A 17,960-nucleotide genomic window follows, 5' to 3' on the forward strand; every position below is an offset into this window, starting at 1 on the left:
CATCTCCCAGTCCATAGGTTGTCTATTCACTTTGTTTATGGGTTTATTTGCTGTGCAAAAGTTTTTAAGTTTAATTTGGCCCTATTTATTTATTTTTCTATTTGTATTACTCTAGGAGATGTACTCTTGCCTGGAAAATCCCATGGATGGAGGAGCCTGGTGGGCTCCTGGGGTGTCCATGGGGTCGCTGAGGGTTGGACACGACTGAGCGACTTCACTTTGACTTTTCATTTTCATGCATTGGAGAAGGAAATGGCAACCCACTCCAGTGTTCTTGCCTGGAGAATCCCAGGGATGGGGGAGCCTGGTGGGCTGCCGTCTCTGGGGTTGCACAGAGTTGGACACAACTGAAGTGACTTAGCAGCAGCAGCAGGGGATGAATATAAAAAAATTTTCCTGCAGTTTATTTCAGTGTTCTGCCAATGTTTTCCTCTAGGAGTTTTATAGTATCTGGTCTTACATTTAGGTCTTTAATCCATTTTGAGATTATTTTTTTGTATATGATATTAGAGAATGTTCTATCTTCAATCATTTACATATAGCTGTCCTGTTTTCCCAGCACCACTTATTGAAGAGACTATCTTTTCTCCATTGTAAATTCTTATCTTTTCTCACAGCCTTTATTTTAAAGTCTATTTTGTCTGATATAAGTATGGCTACTCCAGCTTTCTCTTTTAAAAATTGTATTTATTTATTGGCTGTGCTGGGTCTTCATCACTATACACAGGATTTCTCTAGTTGTGGTGAGTGGGGGCCACTCTTGTAGTGTGTGAGTTCATTTAGTGCGTGCAGTGAGTGAGTTCTCATTGTGATAGTTTCTCTTGTTTAAGAGCACGGGCTCTGGGTACACGTGCTTCAGTAGTTGTGGCACACTGGCTCTGGAGCACTGGCTTGGCAGTTGTGCATGGGCTTAGTTTTCCCACTAAGGCATGTGGCATCTTTCCAGACCAGGGATTGAACCCATATCCCCTGTGCTGTCAGGAGGATTCTTAACCACTGGACCACCAAGGAATTCCCTCTAGCTTTCTTTTGATTTCCATTTTCATGAAATACCTTTTACTAATCCCCTCGCTTTCAGTCTGTGTATATCTCTAGATCTGAAGTGAGTCTTTTGTAGGCAGCACATATGGAAGCTGTTTCTTTACCCATTCAGCCAGTCTATATCCTTTGGTTGGATCATTTAGTCCATTTATGTTTAAGCAATTATTGGTATATATGTTCCCATTGGTTTCCCAGGTGGCTCAGTGGTAAAGAATTTATCTGCCAAGCAGGACATGTGGGTTTGATCTCTGGGTCAGGAAGATCTCCTGGGGAAGGAAATGACAACCCACTCCAGTATTCTTGCCTGGAATATCCCATAGACAGCGGAGCCTGGTGGGCTACCGTCCATGGGGTCACAAAGAGTCAGACACGACTGAGCGACTAAACAATAGCAGCAGTAGCTTGTTCCTATTGTCATTTTATCAATTGTTTTGGGTTTGTTTTGTAGGTGTTTTTCCCCTTTACTTCTTTTGTTCTCTTCTTTTGTGATTTGATGACTATCTTTAGTATTAAGTTTGGATTTCTTTTTCTTTTTCTGTGTGAATATCTATTATAGATTTTTGTTTTGTGGTTACCATGAGGTTTTTGCATAGCAATCTATCTATCTATATAGATAGATAGATACTTTGCATTTGTATTCTCCTCCCCTCATGATTACTGTTTTTGATATTATTTTCTAATCTAAATATTTTGTGTATCCCTTAACTTCTTATTGTGGATATGAATTAATTCATTACTTTTGTCTTTTAATCTCCCTACTAGCATTTATTACTTTTGTATTTTTTTCTCCCTACTAGATTTCCTACTTTTATTCTATGAAAACTGAAGTGTTTTTGAACTTGAGCTCCACTACTTAATGGGCTTCCCTGGTGGTTCAGATGATAAATCTGCCTGCAATGCAGGAGACCTGGTTTCAGTCCCTGGGTTGCCAAGATCCCCCGGAGAAGGGAATTGGCAACCCACTCCAGTATTCTTGCTTGGGAAATCCCATGGACAAAGGAACCTAGCAGGCAGTCACAAAAGTCAGACACGACTTAGTGACTAAACCACCACCACTTAATAACTTCGTGACTGTTAGCACATTAAATACACTACTTCAGTGTTTTTTAATTTGTAAGATGAGGATAAATGTCTACCTTAGCAATTATCCAGATAATTAAAGGAAATAAATGTTAATTGAAAGCATTTAGCATAGTCCCTAACATATAAGAAGCACTCCTTGAAAGAAAGCTGTTATTATTATTATTTTGAATGATTATAGAGATCCAGGGAAGGTCTTTTTGTATGTATGTGTACATTTGGGTAATTCTGACCAAGATTATGGTGAACTGGCTAGAGAAATAGGCCACAGGGAAACATTTGGAGACTTGCTGCAGAGATGAAGTAATGATGTAGGCTGACCTCGGGCAGTAGAGGCAGAGACGGAGGGACTGCAGAAGCTGGGGAGGGACATTATGTGAGGCATTTTTGAAGTGTGCTTAATAGGTCTGTGTAATTGCATAGGGATGCAAGGGTAGAGAAAAGGAGGGGTTAAAGTTACCCTAAAGTCAGGAGCCCGGGAGTGTTGACTAAGAATAATACATATAATGAGGAAGTTTCCAGAGGAAGCTGGTGCGTTTGGAAATAAGGAAAAGATGTGGAGACTGATAGTTGGTGAAGCCATGGGAAGAAGGACTAATCCAGAAAAACATATAAAGTGAGAAGAGGAAAGATGAACAGGCCGTGGGAAATTCCCCAGTTCAAGAGTTAAAAGCTTAAAGACTGAGACAGAAGAATGGTCAGAGAGACAGGAGGAAACTTGGAGACAACGGTATTATGGAAGCAAAAGGAAAAGGACATTTCAAGAAATGAGGGATAGTTATTGGGGTAGCAGAATGCATAACAAGTAAGCTTATATGCAGGGGCTTCCTACACAAAGTTTACTGCTATGTGTAAAAGTCAAGTTCACTGTGTATGTGAGTGTGTTGGGAGGATGCTCTGCTCCAGGAATTTATTCAGGAACCCAGGTTGATGCAACCAGACATTTTAATCCTTTCCTTTCTGGGTCACCTTGAGAGTGGATCCCATACCAGACAAGTGGAAGCAAAGAGCTTGGAGAAGGAAACGGAGGGACAAAACCACTCAAGCATAGCACCAAGCCTGAAAGTCGCACAGAGCACATCACACGAAGAGAACCCAATTACACAACCACACCTGAAGGCTGGGGAATGTAGTCTAGCCAAGGACCCAGGAAGGAGAGAAGCTGCCCATGATCTCTGCTGCAGGAAGGTTAAAAAATTTGGCTTGAAAGGAGGCTGAAGAGATTGTGCAGTTTGGCACTTAGACATTGGTGACCTCCCTCTGCAAGAATATTTAGCAGAGCCCTGGAGGTGGAAGTGGAGTGGCCAAATATAGGGCTCAGCTGATCAAAGAAAGAAGACAGGTTTCACATCCTGTTCTTTCCAGGAATTACCAGGAGCTATCATCAGCTTGCATGCTAGTCACCTGGCTGCTGCAGGGTGGGAAAACTTATCAACAGAATCAGGCCCAATGCTTTTTCTTTCTGGAGAAAACTTCAGGGTGTTGCGATCACTGTGGCGATGTTCCCAGAGCTCCAGCTTGACTGTCTAGAGCCCAGTAAACCCTGCGCCCCCGCCCATAGCATGTGGGGCTGGCAGGGATCTGAAGGGAGGAGGCATCTGCTGCCTGAGTGTGTGCAGTATGTGTGTGCACAAGTCCCTGAATGTGCGTATCTTCCTGCATTGTCTATTTGAAGATGATATTTGTACTCTGTCCCTCTTTGGATTTTTGGTAGCAAAGTTTAATTCTTAATTTGCTTATTTTCCAAGAGCTAAACCCACAGATATCATGAGGTGATTCAGTGTACAATCATTGTCATAAGACATGCCCTTACATAGGCTTAACTGAAGAAAATAATTATTATCTGACACACACACACATTCCAGTTCACATGCTAAAGGCCACTCCAGGAATTTATTTATTTACTGTTTTTTGTTATTTAGTTGCTAAGTCATATCTGAATCTTTTGTGACCCTATAGACTATAGCCTGCCAGGCTTCTCTGTCCGTGGGATTTTCCAGGCAAGAATACTGGAATGGGTTGCCATTTCCTTCTCCAGGGATCTTCCCAACCCAGGGATCAAACTCACATTTTCTGCAATACAGAATGACAGGCACTGTCAATGACAGGCAGATTCTTTGTCACTGCACCAGCAGGGAAACCCAAAGGCTATTGTTGCTGCTGCTGCTGCTAAGTCGCTTCAGTCGTGTCCAACTCTGTGCGACCCCATGGACTGCAGCCCACCAGGCTCCCCCATCCCTGGGATTCTCCAGGCAAGAACACTGGAGTGGGTTGCCATTTCCTTCTCCAATACATGAAAGTTACAACCCTCTAAATAAGACTTTCAGTGGGGGGCTGGCTAGAGTCGTGAGAATTCTGCCCTCTCGAACACATATACTTAATCACACATTCAACCTACAACTTTCCCCAGCAGGATATGTAACTGGGTTTCTCCTAGTGGAGTGGATTCATTTTTATTGATTGAACAAACATTTAGAGAAAGCACACTGAATCTGAGGAACCCATTTTAGGCCCTGAGAATTGCTGTAAAACTCCGACCACTCTATCGTTTCCTACCGTACCTTTTAAAGTTACATCATGAAGTGTACTTCTAGCTGTTTCAGAGTCTGCTAGTTCCATGGGGGACTCTGGAAGAGAGAGAAATTTTTTCACCAAAGGGATGAGGGTGGGTGCTATGTTTATGACTTCCTCAGCTCTGAGAGGAGAGCGAGGCTCTACATGTGTGGCGCAGGCTGTGGTGTAGGCTTTATATGGAGCCTCAATCTTCCGAACTCTTTCTCTAATGAGTCTCTGTGAACTGCAAGCTTAGACAAGCCTTGAAGTCACTAGGATGGTTAAGTCACTAATTTAAGCTAGTTGAAATAAGCAGAACACCCTGCCAACACACACACACACACACGCTATTTGAATTGTAATACATAATTCTTTAAGCATTAAATTTCTCCCAAGCTGACACTAATTATAAAAATGCAGCTAAAGCGTAACCAAATCAAGGAATGAAATATAAAGAAGATATTTCAAATAAGAGATACTATCTTCTAGTGGTGAAAAAAATCTATTGACATGGGGACTAGCGGGGGTAGGAAGGTGGTTTTAAGGAAGCGGGGAGATGAAACTGAAGTCCAGAAGAAGAGATTTAAGAGGTGTCAAGCAGGACAGATGGACGAGAAGAGAGGAAAATAGGAGACTCAAGACAGAGAGGGCCACTGCCAAGAAGTTTGCTTGTGTCATTCTGATGTCAAGACTAAGGCACTCATCAGTTATTTCAAATGAAAATTTCTTGGCAAGCACAGTATCTTTTACAAATCGTCTTGAGGATCACTTTGCTGTACGAAAACCCAGTTAATGTCCTTCCATGGGGTGACGTCATCTCTCGTCATCCAGAATTGCTCACAGAGAGCTTTCACCTTCCTTCCATGAGCTAAATGGACTCTCAGAGGCAAATGATATTCAATTGATCTTCACTTGTTCTAGCACTTTACAGGTTTGAGGTTTTCTACTAGAATTATTTAATATAGTTTTAAAATAGCCCCCGTTTAGCTATTTGTGTCCTTTTTGGAGGTGTTAAACGTGGAAGCAATTATCCTTTTCATGACAGGATTTTTTTTTTTTTTTTCTTGGCTCAGTAAAGCTTTGTGCTTTGTGACACCTGATGCGTAGGTAAGGAATCGGGCTTATTTTCTATTAATTTGCAGTGAGTTTCTTTCCTTTAGAGACCTGAAGGGGTAAGATGTATGCTTCTCTGACAGATAAACCACAATCTGTTAAGTGTGTAGGAGGACACTAAAAGCTGGAAAAGATTATGTTCTAGCAAAGGAAAATGTGGAAATCTTCCTTTTGTGTTACTCCATAAACATGGCAGAAAGGCAAAAAAGAGCTGATTAAGTGGTTTCATGGGAAGTAACCTAGAAAAGGACAGTCTTTGGGGTTGAATTATTTCTTGTCTTCTAAATTGGAATCTTTTTTAGAGTGTGTGAAGTATCATATTTTTAGTTGATGGGCCCATGAATTTGAAAGGCTCAGGTTCCTACTAGTGTTCAGTAAGCTGAGGCACTGCCAGCAGAAAAGATAAAATAAGCTCCCAGATTTCATCGAGGGTGTCTGATGTGTGCCAAGAGAATTTATTTTTCACATTCAAAGAGAATAAGTTTTTGTTGTTGTTGTTCAGAGAATGATGAGCATACCAGCGTAGACGGTTTGCGTTCTGCTTAAACCATGGCGGTAGTGAACTGTCTAGGAGACTGTAAGATGTTTTATACTGCATGAAGCTGAAGCCAGAATACATTAGACAATACAACTGCTTTCTCCATTTTCAGATTCTAGCGAGAAAGTAGATCATTTCAAAGTTTCCTAGCAAACTGACATCCCCAAAGATGAACAAATATCACCCCAGGGCCAGAGGTGGATAGGAAAGGCATGTCAGGAGTTTTCAGAACCCAGTGATCCTTTGTGAAACATGGGCAGTATTTGCAGGGGTTTGAAGTCAGTTAGGGCAAAATCATCTTAGTAACTTCTGTAGAGCATTTCCAACGGGGCAGCCATTTTACTGAGTCCTTTATGTGTACCATCTTAGAATTGATCACCTCTAGGAAATAGTTATGATTATCATCTTCTGCAAATGAGAAAATCAAGATAGAGAGAGGTTAAGTAATTCTGTCAGGGAAATACTGCTCATAAACAGGGGAGAAGAAGCATGAAGAGCACTGGAATTGAATTCAAAGGATCAGAGTCCCAAGACTGTGGACTCAGCTGTATGGAACACAGAATCTGGAAATCCTCTTACGATTGGGACAGCTGAGGGGTCCAAGTCTGGTTGGCTCACAGAGATACTGGTGATCAAGGCCATCTATATAGGAAAAGTGGAAATGGATAGAGTTTGCCTTTGGTTTCTCTTGCCTTCTCTTTATCCACCTTCCAGGGTTCCCACCACTTGTTCTAACCCCACTCCTGATTGGAAATTGAAGTCTCATTTCTAGAGGATTTTTTTTCCTAGGAGGGATTACTATTAGAAGTAAATTATGATACCGGTTTATAAAATATTAAGGAGTCACTCCTTTAAGGGGTCTTGGTATTTCAATAGGAAATTTTTGAATGATAAAATATTTTCAAAACACATAGGGATCATTTCTAAAAGTGATGCTTCATTTCAAACCAATGGGGATGGTATTTTTCAACTGAAGCCCTCAAAGCACATTGTGGAATGGTGGTGGCAACTTTCTTGTCTCTTGCAAAGTCCTCTTTCATTACAGAAATGGAAAGAGAGAACTGAAAGAAGGAGGAAACATTTTGAGGATGGGAAGTGATACAAAAGGGGGGAAGAAAAGCACGAAATCTCATAATGGGGTGGTGAGTTCAAACTCCACCTCTGCTAGTGTCTAGCCATGTGACTAGGATGCATGTTGGCAGTCAGGACCTTCTCAGTCAGTGCTGATGCCCTCCCCTTCTACCCCTGCCGTACTGTCTGAGAGCTGAGAAGAGGGACCAGATCAGGAAGGGAAATGCTAGAGACTGATAGAAGAGGACTGTCTAGAAGAAAAAGACACTAAGTTATGAGGCTGAGTTGTTAAGGTGAATCAATGGCATTGCATTCATTCATTCATTCATTCATTGAATGGATATTTATTGATTGCTTCTGCAATTCTCTTGGGTCTGAGACTAGACTCACTTGGATTAGCTCTACACTGCATTTTGAAATGCTGATTTTGCAGAATTGTGTTTTTATACACTTCAGTTCAGTTCAGTCACTCAGTCATGTCCGACTCTTTATGACCCCACGAATCGCAGCACGCCAGGCCTCCTTGTCCATCACCAACTCCCGGAGTTCACTCAGACTCACGTCCATCGAGTCAGTGATGTCATCCAGCCATCTCATCCTCTGTCATCCCCTTCTCCTCCTGCCCCCAAATCCCTCCCAGAATCAGAGTCTTTTCCAATGAGTCAACTCTTCACATGAGGTGGCCAAAGTACTGGAGTTTCAGCTTTAGCATCATTCCTTCCAAAGAAATCCCAGGGCTGATCTCCTTTAGAATGGACTGGTTGGATCTCCTTGCTGTCCAAGGGACTCTCAAGAGTCTTCTCCAACACCACAGTTCAAAAGCATCAATTCTTCGGCGCTCAGCCTTCTTCACAGTCCAGCTCTCACATCCATACATGACCACTGGAAAAAACAGAGCCTTGACTAGATGGACCTTTGTTGACAAATTAATGTCTCTGCTTTTGAATGTGCTATCTAGGTTGGTCATAACTTTTCTTCCAAGGAGTAAGCGTCTTTTAATTTTGTGGCTGCAGTCACCATCTGCAGTGATTTTGGAGCCCAGAAAAATAAAGTCTGACACTGTTTCCACTGTTTCCCCATCTATTTCCCATGAGATGATGGGACCAGATGCCATGATCTTCATTTTCTGAATGTTGAGCTTTAATCCAACTTTTTCACTCTCCTCTTTCACTTTCATCAAGAGAATCTGATGAAGTCAACCAACTTAAGGTATTAAGTCCAGGTATTCTCTTGATCCTTCTTCAAATAAAGCTTCCAGTGGGAACTTGGGAATGTTAAACAAATACCATTTTCTATCTTACCACATTATCCTAGACTACTCTGGCCAGAATGCTTATTTAAGCGGCACATATTTAATCAGCAGATCTACCACTAACCATGGCCCCTGCTCTCTCTGGTAGGTACACACATGTGGTTGGGAAAATATCAAAAATATATCATTGTTTACCTACTTGTGAAACTCCACAGTTCCCAAGTTAACCACAGCAATTGAAATCACATAGGATGATGTAAACCACTGGATTATTAAGAGCTGTTTAGGATTTTAACTGACCATCATGGATTACATTCCTGTTCTTCAGCCAGGGCCATGTGCAACATAGTGATGCATGATAATATACCTCCAGCTTTTGACTTAAGATTATAGGTCAAAAGGGATAGATATTAGTCAGGACTAATTCCAAGATCTAAAAGAGGTTGACCTTAGTCATCCTGCTTTGACTATGCTATTGGGAGTTTGCATCCAACTGCTCCCTGAGTATACTGGCCTCACCAGCCTGCACATACAAAATAAGGCCATGATGATGTTAATTCCTGCATTTCCCTGGTCTTGTAGTTCTCTTATTATCAAACTGTTGCTCCTCTCCAGCCCAACTCTCCCACCTTCTCCCAGCTGGGAGGGCTGTCTCACAGGGGCTCAGAGGGAAGTCTGCACCCACTGAGGACAGCTGCTGCCTCACAGCTCTGTCCAGTGTCTGCTGTGCCAGTTACCACTGCTCCTTGGGAAGAAAGCTGCTCTCCACAGACACTGTGTCCTGGGCTTCCCAGTGTGTTAGCTGGTGCCATGTGCTCTTCAGGCTACACCAAATTGCTGGAGCTTCAGTGCATTCCACAGGGAAAAAGAAAGACTCTTCCCCTCACCAACTCAGTACCCTGCCTGTCACCTGGGCCCTGAGCTAGAACTACCCGGCACAAGCAAACGAGGTTTTCAGATTTTTGCCTCTCTCCCTACCACCTTTCCAATGCACCTCATGAGGTGATGTCAGGGACTTCCAGAGAGACATATCATCTCCTCCAATATTTTCAACTCTGCCCTCTCTCCTCCAGGTCCCCACAAACCAACTTTGCCCCTTCTCAGTTCAGCCAAAAGCTAAAAACCTTTATGGGTGTCCATGTATGCAATCTATAACTTATGGATCACTGGTCTCATCTTCCCAGCCTCCATTTAGGCTCATTCGGGCCCATGCTGCTACCCATTCATAAAATTTTCTGGGTTTGCTGAGTTCATAACCACAGGGAACTGAGGGGTCTGGTGGGGTCTGAGGGGTCTGGAGCCATTTGGCAGTACAGAGAACCCATATGAGAACCACCCCCAATTGAAGGCATCACAGTGCTGGACAGAAGAGCTGCTTTTGAGGAGTTTATGAACTCTTTCCAGCATGACTGCCTGCTGAGGGAGATGGAGCTCAAAATGTGGAAGGTAATTTGGCCTAGAAGACACACCTGCAAGTACCTAAGAAAAAGGTTCCTGTGGGCTGCAACACAGCATGGAGGTTCAGTCTCTGCCCTTCAGTTCTCTTAGGGCATGGGAAGGCAGGGAGTTGTGGAATTCAGATGGGGCAAAGGCACACCATCTTCATCACATGGACTTCAGAGGGGACCAAGAGACAGAACACTCGGGGAGTGGTGTTGCTCTCTGTACAGACACGGGGTGCCATGTTTTACTGACCCCAGAATCCTCAGGGCTAGGCAGCAAGAAGGCACTATTTCCTTTATGACTTCATCCCCTCTTACCTTTTGACTTAAAACAGGACCTCCAGTCATTCATTCTGGAATCAAAGACCTCAAGGTCCTGAAAACAACGCAGTCTGGATTTGAAGGATTCCTCAAGGATCAGTTCACCACCCTCCCTGAGGTGAAGGACCGGTGCTTTGCTACCCAAGTGTACTGCAAATGGCGCTACCACCAGGGCAGAGATGTGGACTTTGAGGCCACCTGGTACGAAGAAGGGCTAGGGTTTGGCACTGGCACAGGTAGTATCCACCCTCTTTTCCAGGGGCCTAGGAGTCTTCAATCTGAAAGAGAAACTTGGAGGCCATTTAGTTCAGCCTCCCCACTGTACGAAATCCCTTCTGATGGATAACAGAAAGAACACTGGTCTTACTCTGAGTTAGTAAACCTGCACTTGAATCTTAGGTGCTCTTAGCTATAACAGCCTTAAGTGGACTGCCTGATTTCTCTGATGCTGTCTTTCCTAACTGACTACATCAGTAGTACACAAACATGATTGGGTATGAGAACCACTTGGAGGGTTTGTTACACTGTAGCTCACTGAGCCCATCCCCAGAGGTTCTGATTCTGTGGCCTGGAATGGGGCCCGAGAAGTTGCATTTGCTAACAAACTCCCAGGTGTTTCCCATGCTGCTGGAGCAGAGGCCACACTTCCAGAATCGCTGGATCAAATGAGGATAGTGGCCTTGTCACTTCATAGCAGGTGCAGGGAGAGCTAAACCAGGCTGACCAAACTCGTCCCAGTCTGTCAAGGGCTTTCCTGATTTTAACACTGAAGGTCCCATGTCCTAGGAAACCTCTTGGTCCCGGTCAAATTGGCCACCATAGGCCAAACTCAAAACGAGATGACAGTTACAGAAGCATTTTCTAAATGATAAGTTCTTTAACATTGTAAAGGTATGGCTTTTATTTTAACATCCTAAACAAGGAGTGATTAGGCCTCTGAATTCCCAGTTTGCTTTTGATCAGGTATCTCATTCCTTTGTCAAAGTTCTAATTGTTAGAAACTTGTACCCTGTTATGAGCTAGAATCTGCCTCCGGTAGCTTCCTCCCACGGGCAGAGTGTTGCTCTGCTCCTTTTATTATATGCTAGGTTGGAAATGCTTGAAGAGAACCTCACCTCAGTCTTTTTTTTTTTCCTTGTTTTTTCAAGTGTTACCCATGGGCAGCAGTCTGATGTATTTATGTTGAAATGAGTATGAAATTGAGATAGTCAGGGTACCAGTTGGGCCTCCCACTGAGGAGAAGGACTGAGAGTAGATCATTTAATTTTTAAGCTCATATTCCTTCCAAATTGGGGACGATAATAATAGGAACTGCCTCAGGTACACTGAGAAAATTTAATGAAGTAATCACATAAAACACTTAGCCTGCAGCCTGGCATGGTAAAACCCCTGAAAAATGCAGCAATTCAAGCAACCAGCCAAGCCAAGCAGTACAAAGGTTAGAATATGAGGAAGTCTTCTTCATGAATTCTTTAAGCATGGAGGGAAACTTAGCCTGGAATGCCCATTGAGCCCTGGTGCCAGATTATGAAGATAGCCTAGTTATGCTCAATATGTCTGTTGACTGGTGTGTGTGTGTGTGTAAAGAAATTAGAAGTTAGGGTTTTTGTTTTTTTTTTTCTTTTTGGCATTATAATATATTCCTGTGCTGTGCTAAGTCACTCTGTAGTGTTTGACTTTTTGCGCCCCAGTGGACTGTAGTCCACCCGGCTCCTCTCTCCATGGGATTTTCTAAGTGAGAATACTGGAGTGGGTTGCCATGCCTTCCTCCAGAGGATCTTCCCAACCCAGGGATTGAACCCGCATTTCTTAGGTCTCTTGCATTGGCAGGCACATTCTTTACCACTAGCCCCACCTGGGAAGTCCCTATAATCCTCTCTGAAGCCAGCAATAAAATTGTTTTGGGAGGAGGGGACAGAGAGGTCTCCACATCTTAGTTTCGCAGTGAATTCCCAAAGACCACCCTGTGGGAGCTCTCAGTTCTCCTTTCTGTGTTCTAGGGAGGCTGTCAGGGGCATTGTCCTGAAGAAGTTCGCTGGACCCTATGACAAAGGCGAGTACTCGCCCTCAGTCCAGAAGACCCTCTATGACATCCAGGTGCTCTCCCTGAGCCAGCTTCCTGAGGTACGTTTTGTCACTTGCCATTCTGAAGACTGAGAGAACTTTCTGTGTCTCCTGTTAGCTCTGAGAAAGAGCTGGGAGTTAAAATAAGAAAGTGGAAGACACATGAAAAATGACATCTGTTGTTGCTCAAAAGCTTGTTATAGCAAGTGAGAAAAGAGAAAAAAAGTGGAAAAATCTGTGCAACCTGAAAACACAGGCCACTGCTGTAGTTCTTTAGTTTTCTTGAAAATTCTGAGTCTCTTCAATCTGCTACAATTTGAGTCTCATATTTAGGACACTCGAATGGCCTGAAGGAGGGGTAATTATCCCAAGGGTCTATGTTTCAGGAGAGCCAGAGAATGAAGGATAGAAGCAGAGAGATTGCATCCATCCGTCCATTTGATATTATTGAATGTTACTATGTCTCTATCAGCACATGAGAAAATCAGGGATAAATTAGACATGGAGTCCCATAGACTCTACCCTCAATGAGTTCATCATTCAGTGAAAGAAGAAAATAAGTAAGCTAATAATTAAATAAACAATAGAATGTTATGGAAATTCAGAAGATGGCACGTAACTCAAGTATATGGGAAGTGCCTGTCAGGTTCTCTGGAAGGAGAGGTATTTGAGTTGAGCTTTAAGGGACAAGTAGGGGTTTTCTGGGTTCATACTCAGGGGTGAGGGAGGGGTAGGTATGGACAACGGGAGGCGGCATGGAACAGGCATTTATTGTTGAAGGTCTGCCACACGTGGAGCTCCAGGAGTGAAAGTCCTTCCATGTGCCTAGAGATGAGGTGGGAAGCAGGTCTGGAGGGCTTTGTGGTCTTTGTAGAGTCTATATTTCATCCTGAAAAAATCTTAGGAGCCACCAAGGGGTCTAAGCAAGGTGCCATGCTACCAGCTTTGCACTCTAGAAAGACCACTCTGAAAGATGTGTGATAGATTAAAAGGATGATGGGCCATAGACAAGGAGACCTATTGGGAGGTTGTTGCAGAAAGCTGGAAAGGAGGTCATGAACCATGGCCATGATGGGATGGAGAGGATAGTGCTGTCCTTAGATCTGGGCAAGAGGGACGCCCACCATGGCCCTGAGGCCCCCTCAGGCCATCTTCTAGCTATGCTTCTCTCTACTAGAAGAGGCACTTCAAGGGAGTGAACACTTCAGGAGCCCATGCTTCCCCTTCTAGACTATTCTCTGGGATGTTTGCCATCAGGCAACTTCACATGCAAGCTGGAATATCCACCCACATGAGTCCAAGAGAGAGGATAGGGTGGGCCAGGTGTTAGGGGCTGGCTCTTCTCATGCTACCAGGTCCTGGCCCAATGCTGCAAGGAGTCAGAAGATTTAAAATTTGGTCCTGGCCTTCCAGATAGTTGTGAAGGATGATGTGTTAAGTTACAGAGATAGAACATACTTCTATCTCTGTATATTAGCTTGATTCATAACTTTAAATCTTTAAACATGTGGTATGAGTGTGTGCTAAGTCACTTCAGTTGTGTCCAACTCTTTACAACCTTACGGACCATAGCCCACCAGGATCCTCTATCCATGGGATTCTCCAGGCAAGAATACTGGAGTGTGTTGTCATTTCCTCCTCCAAGGGATCTTCCCAACAGGGATTGAACCCATGTCCCCTGCATCTCCTGCATTGGCTTGTGGGTTCTTTACCACTAGCGCCACCTAGGAAGTGCAAAATATCTGGTGTGGGGACCTCCAGATGCTCCCTCCAGGGCCTGCAAATGTTGAGGACAGGCCTGGAGAGGAGGGTGTTGACTGAGCGGGAACTGAGGAGGTTGATGGGCCGACATCTGGAGGCCAGCTGGATGCTGAATATCTCCCAGGTGTCTGACCCCAGGAGATTTTACTTTTCTGAGAAATGGATTTCATACACAGAGGGAGGAACGAGTCCATCATTTAATAATAGCACTAGCGAGAGAGAACAGCATTGAGCAGTAGAGGAACACCAGAGGGTGCCCCGGAGACAGAGGTGGAATCTGAGTAATGAGCTAGTTGGAGGTTGGGGGTGAGTAGTGATAGAGACAGATTCCCAGTTTTCCAACGTGATACGTATTATTGTGGATTCCAGATAGAAGATATGGAAATCAGTCTGCCGAACATTCACTACTTTAACATAGACATGTCCAAAATGGGACTGATCAACAAGGAAGAGGTAAGAGAACTTTTAAAATATTTAAAGCACATTTCCCCTGCCTTGCCCACTTTTTAACCCTCTTTGTAAACTTGGGGTGGTACAACTGCCACAACTTTTAATAGCTGTTGCTGTTGGGATATTTATAGTTGCAACTGTTTAGAGCCCACTTAGACGCTGGCCTTTCAATATCTGAGGCTGGAATGCCCTAGAAGTGGATGAAAGCTTATAGAGGAGGCTTGAAAGTTGCATAGAGTAAAAGACAAAGAAAGAACAGAGTATGCCCAAAGAAACAGCCCTGAAATCCACTTCTCCAAAAGGTGCCACAGAAGGTCACAGCTTCATTATTTTTCCATCACAAGGCGATAAGAAGAAAGGAAGAAGATTATATTTTTATTTTCTTCTATCATCCCTAACTTTTAGATAGTCAGTTTGAATAGCATGCAATAAACACACACAAAATGAAAGATATTTGTGTTTCTAACTGCAATTACAGCAGGCAAGACGAGGAAGTTCAGTTTTCAAAAGGAAACCCGGCCTTAGAAAAAACACTTAACCATGACTTGCTTTTAGCCATGGTAGAAGGTTCAGCCAAGTTAGTGTGTCTCATTAACCAGCCTGAAGTCCCAACAGATAAGCTTGCTGTGCTCAGTCCTGGGAGATCAGAACTGTCCCTCCCCACTTGGATCACTCTCATACTGGCAGGACTTCTCTGATCCATCTTCCCATGGGCTTCCAGTGTGCTAAAAAAAACACCATTCTGTTGGCTGCTTCTAGTGTTGTTGGGGAAGTGAGATAGGAAGGGACCCTCTATTACCATAGCTGCGCAGCCAGAGAATCATCTCTTTTGATGGAAAAAGGTCAGTGAAGGGTGTCCAGAAGGTCCTACCTTCTGGGTCTGCTGCCCCAGGAGCCTTATCAGTCACAGCCGTCTGGCCAGGTACCCTGTTTCTGTTCTGTATGTTATGCTCCATCACGCTCTGTACTACGACAGCTGTGAGGGAGGCTGGGGAGCAGCGCTGGGTAAGTAAGGTCATGCTGAGGTGCCTGGTATGGCTGAAATAGGGCCCCGAGTTGCAGAGGAGGACAGTCACTGTTCATTCAGCTGGAAGGAGAGGCAGCATTGTTTACTTCAGAGGATGGAGAGGATGTAGATTCCCAGAATGCCACTGTTAATTTGGATGTAAAGACTTTTTTGACAGCTTACTTTCTAAAGGGAAGAAAAGGGACACGTTCAGCAAAGATGAAACCAATGGGCCCCAAACAGAGAAAGGCTCAGGCTCATGGCTACAGCAGTGCTTAGCTCAGGAACCCCAACCTAAGGAAGAGGGTCTCCCAAGGCTCCTGATACCCCAGGCCTGCAGTGATCCTAGCTCGATGGTGTTCTGGTAGACCGAGGCCACTGTGTCTTTTGCTCTAAGAAGTCAGACTCAAAACTTCCCCTGGAGACCTGCAGGCAGGAAGGCCTGAGATCCTTTGGGTCAGGCTCTGTGTAAAGGCACCCAAGGGGGTGAACAAACTGTCCCTATGTCTGTGTTTGCACCTTGAGGATGGCTGGTCACTCTTGGGCCCTTACTCAGCAAGTGCCTACAAAGTGAGGGCAACATATGAGAAGCAGGGAGTGGGGACACAAAGAAGACAGCAGAGAAGTGACTAATGATAGAGTGGAGGACAGAAGAACTGCAAATGCAGAGCTGTCTGGAGCCAGTTAGTATCAGGCTAAGAGTCCTGAGGACCTCAAATGTTCCTGAGGGCATGACACTATTATAGCATTGGACAATGATTGATGTTCAAAGAGAGTCATCAAGCAAAGGCCAAATTGTGTTCACTACACTCTGTTTAAAAAGCAGGGATATGTAATGCATCTGAGAAACATTTATATCCTGATGATTAAACATTTTTGAAAAACTCTTTAATTTTCTGGAAAATTACCTCATCTGTCTTCAGTGTCTCTGAAGTTGCCCTGTGGTTTTTCTACAGGTCTTGTTACCATTAGACAATCCATATGGCAGAATTACTGGTACAGTCAAGAGGAAGCTGACTTCAAGGCTGTGACGTTGTGGCCACCAGTGGGAGTCCATGCTCCATTGAGGCATTCCTTAAGCCACTTGTGATGCTGGAAATCGTAGTGCATAGCCATGCAAATTTTCAACCTAGTATGTTGATTTATAGTGTTCATTTTCCTCCTATATGAAAGAATTCTTCTATACCCAGCTCAGCAAAGTGTTTTTGGATTAGTAATTAAAAACATGCTTTGTGGATACAGTTTACTTCACAAATGCTGAGTAGTATTAGAATAGTCATAAATCAGTATTTCATTTTAGTGGTCTTGGGCCTTCCTATCTTAGAGGAGCTTTAGAATACATTCAATAGGAAGATAATCATGAATCAATGGAGGTGTGATAACAGTTAATCTTGTGAACAAATTTAAGAAGCCAGCATTGCTTTCATCCTACTGATGCTAAAACTTGCTCCTTGGCAATGCAGAAAATATAATGATTAAGTAATATTTTGAAAAGTATCACCACTGTGACTTCAATTAGACTGAATACTTGAGTTCTTAAATATGCTCTAGCATATGTATTATTGGGAGTTTATTTCTACTCTAAAAGTACTTTTGAAATTTTAATGTATTTGTTTTATGACTTTTACAGTCCTTAAAGAATGTTTAGTACACATTGAGACATTGAAAAAAGTGTAAATTGTTTTTCTTTGAATAATGCATCACTTTGGCACAAAGAGTCACATTAATAAATGGTAAGTCATTACCCAGGTGGTTGAATATACATATAGAAAGAAGACTAAAGACTATATGTATGAATAAATCAGCAGTGATGATTCTGGATGGTGGGATTATGAATGATTTTCGTATTTTGTCTTATGATTTTCTGAATCTTCCAGATATGAACATTTATTACTTTTATAATCAGAGAAATAAATATAATTGATGATTTAAAGATATATGCATATTTGAATGGTGGTAATCTTTACATCAGTAAACTAACACTACTGTTGTACATATACCATAAAACTCCATAAACTGGAATTTTAGAAACCCATGACTAAAAGTTGTTTACATGAGCATCCTAGATAACCTTCCTCCATTAAAAAATTGTCATCCTGCTTATTTAACTTACAGGCAGAGTATATCATATGAAATGCAGGTATATTATCACCCTGCTTATTTAACTTACATGCATCATATGGAATACCAGGCTGGATGAAGCACAAGCTGGAATAAAGATTGCCAGGAGAAATATCAATAAACTCAGATATGCAGATGACACCACCC

The 17,960-nt window shown here is 43.1% G+C and overlaps 1 protein-coding gene across 2 annotated transcripts in view; it reads left to right on the forward strand.

The window, feature by feature from the left end:
* Positions 1 to 17,629, forward strand: part of UOX (urate oxidase) — a 98,984-nt gene extending 81,355 nt beyond the window's left edge. For both annotated transcript variants that reach the window (XM_059883957.1, NM_001075648.2), the window contains 4 exon segments: positions 10,426 to 10,612; positions 12,412 to 12,535; positions 14,606 to 14,689; positions 16,649 to 17,629. In XM_059883957.1, coding sequence (XP_059739940.1) covers positions 10,426 to 10,612; positions 12,412 to 12,535; positions 14,606 to 14,689; positions 16,649 to 16,723 — 470 coding nt within the window. In that variant the 3' untranslated portion in view covers positions 16,724 to 17,629.
* Positions 17,630 to 17,960: the final 331 nt, after the last annotated feature.

The sequence above is a fragment of the Bos taurus genome, chromosome 3 (assembly GCF_002263795.3).
Source record: "Bos taurus isolate L1 Dominette 01449 registration number 42190680 breed Hereford chromosome 3, ARS-UCD2.0, whole genome shotgun sequence".
In the NCBI taxonomy this organism is placed as follows: domain Eukaryota; kingdom Metazoa; phylum Chordata; class Mammalia; order Artiodactyla; family Bovidae; genus Bos; species Bos taurus.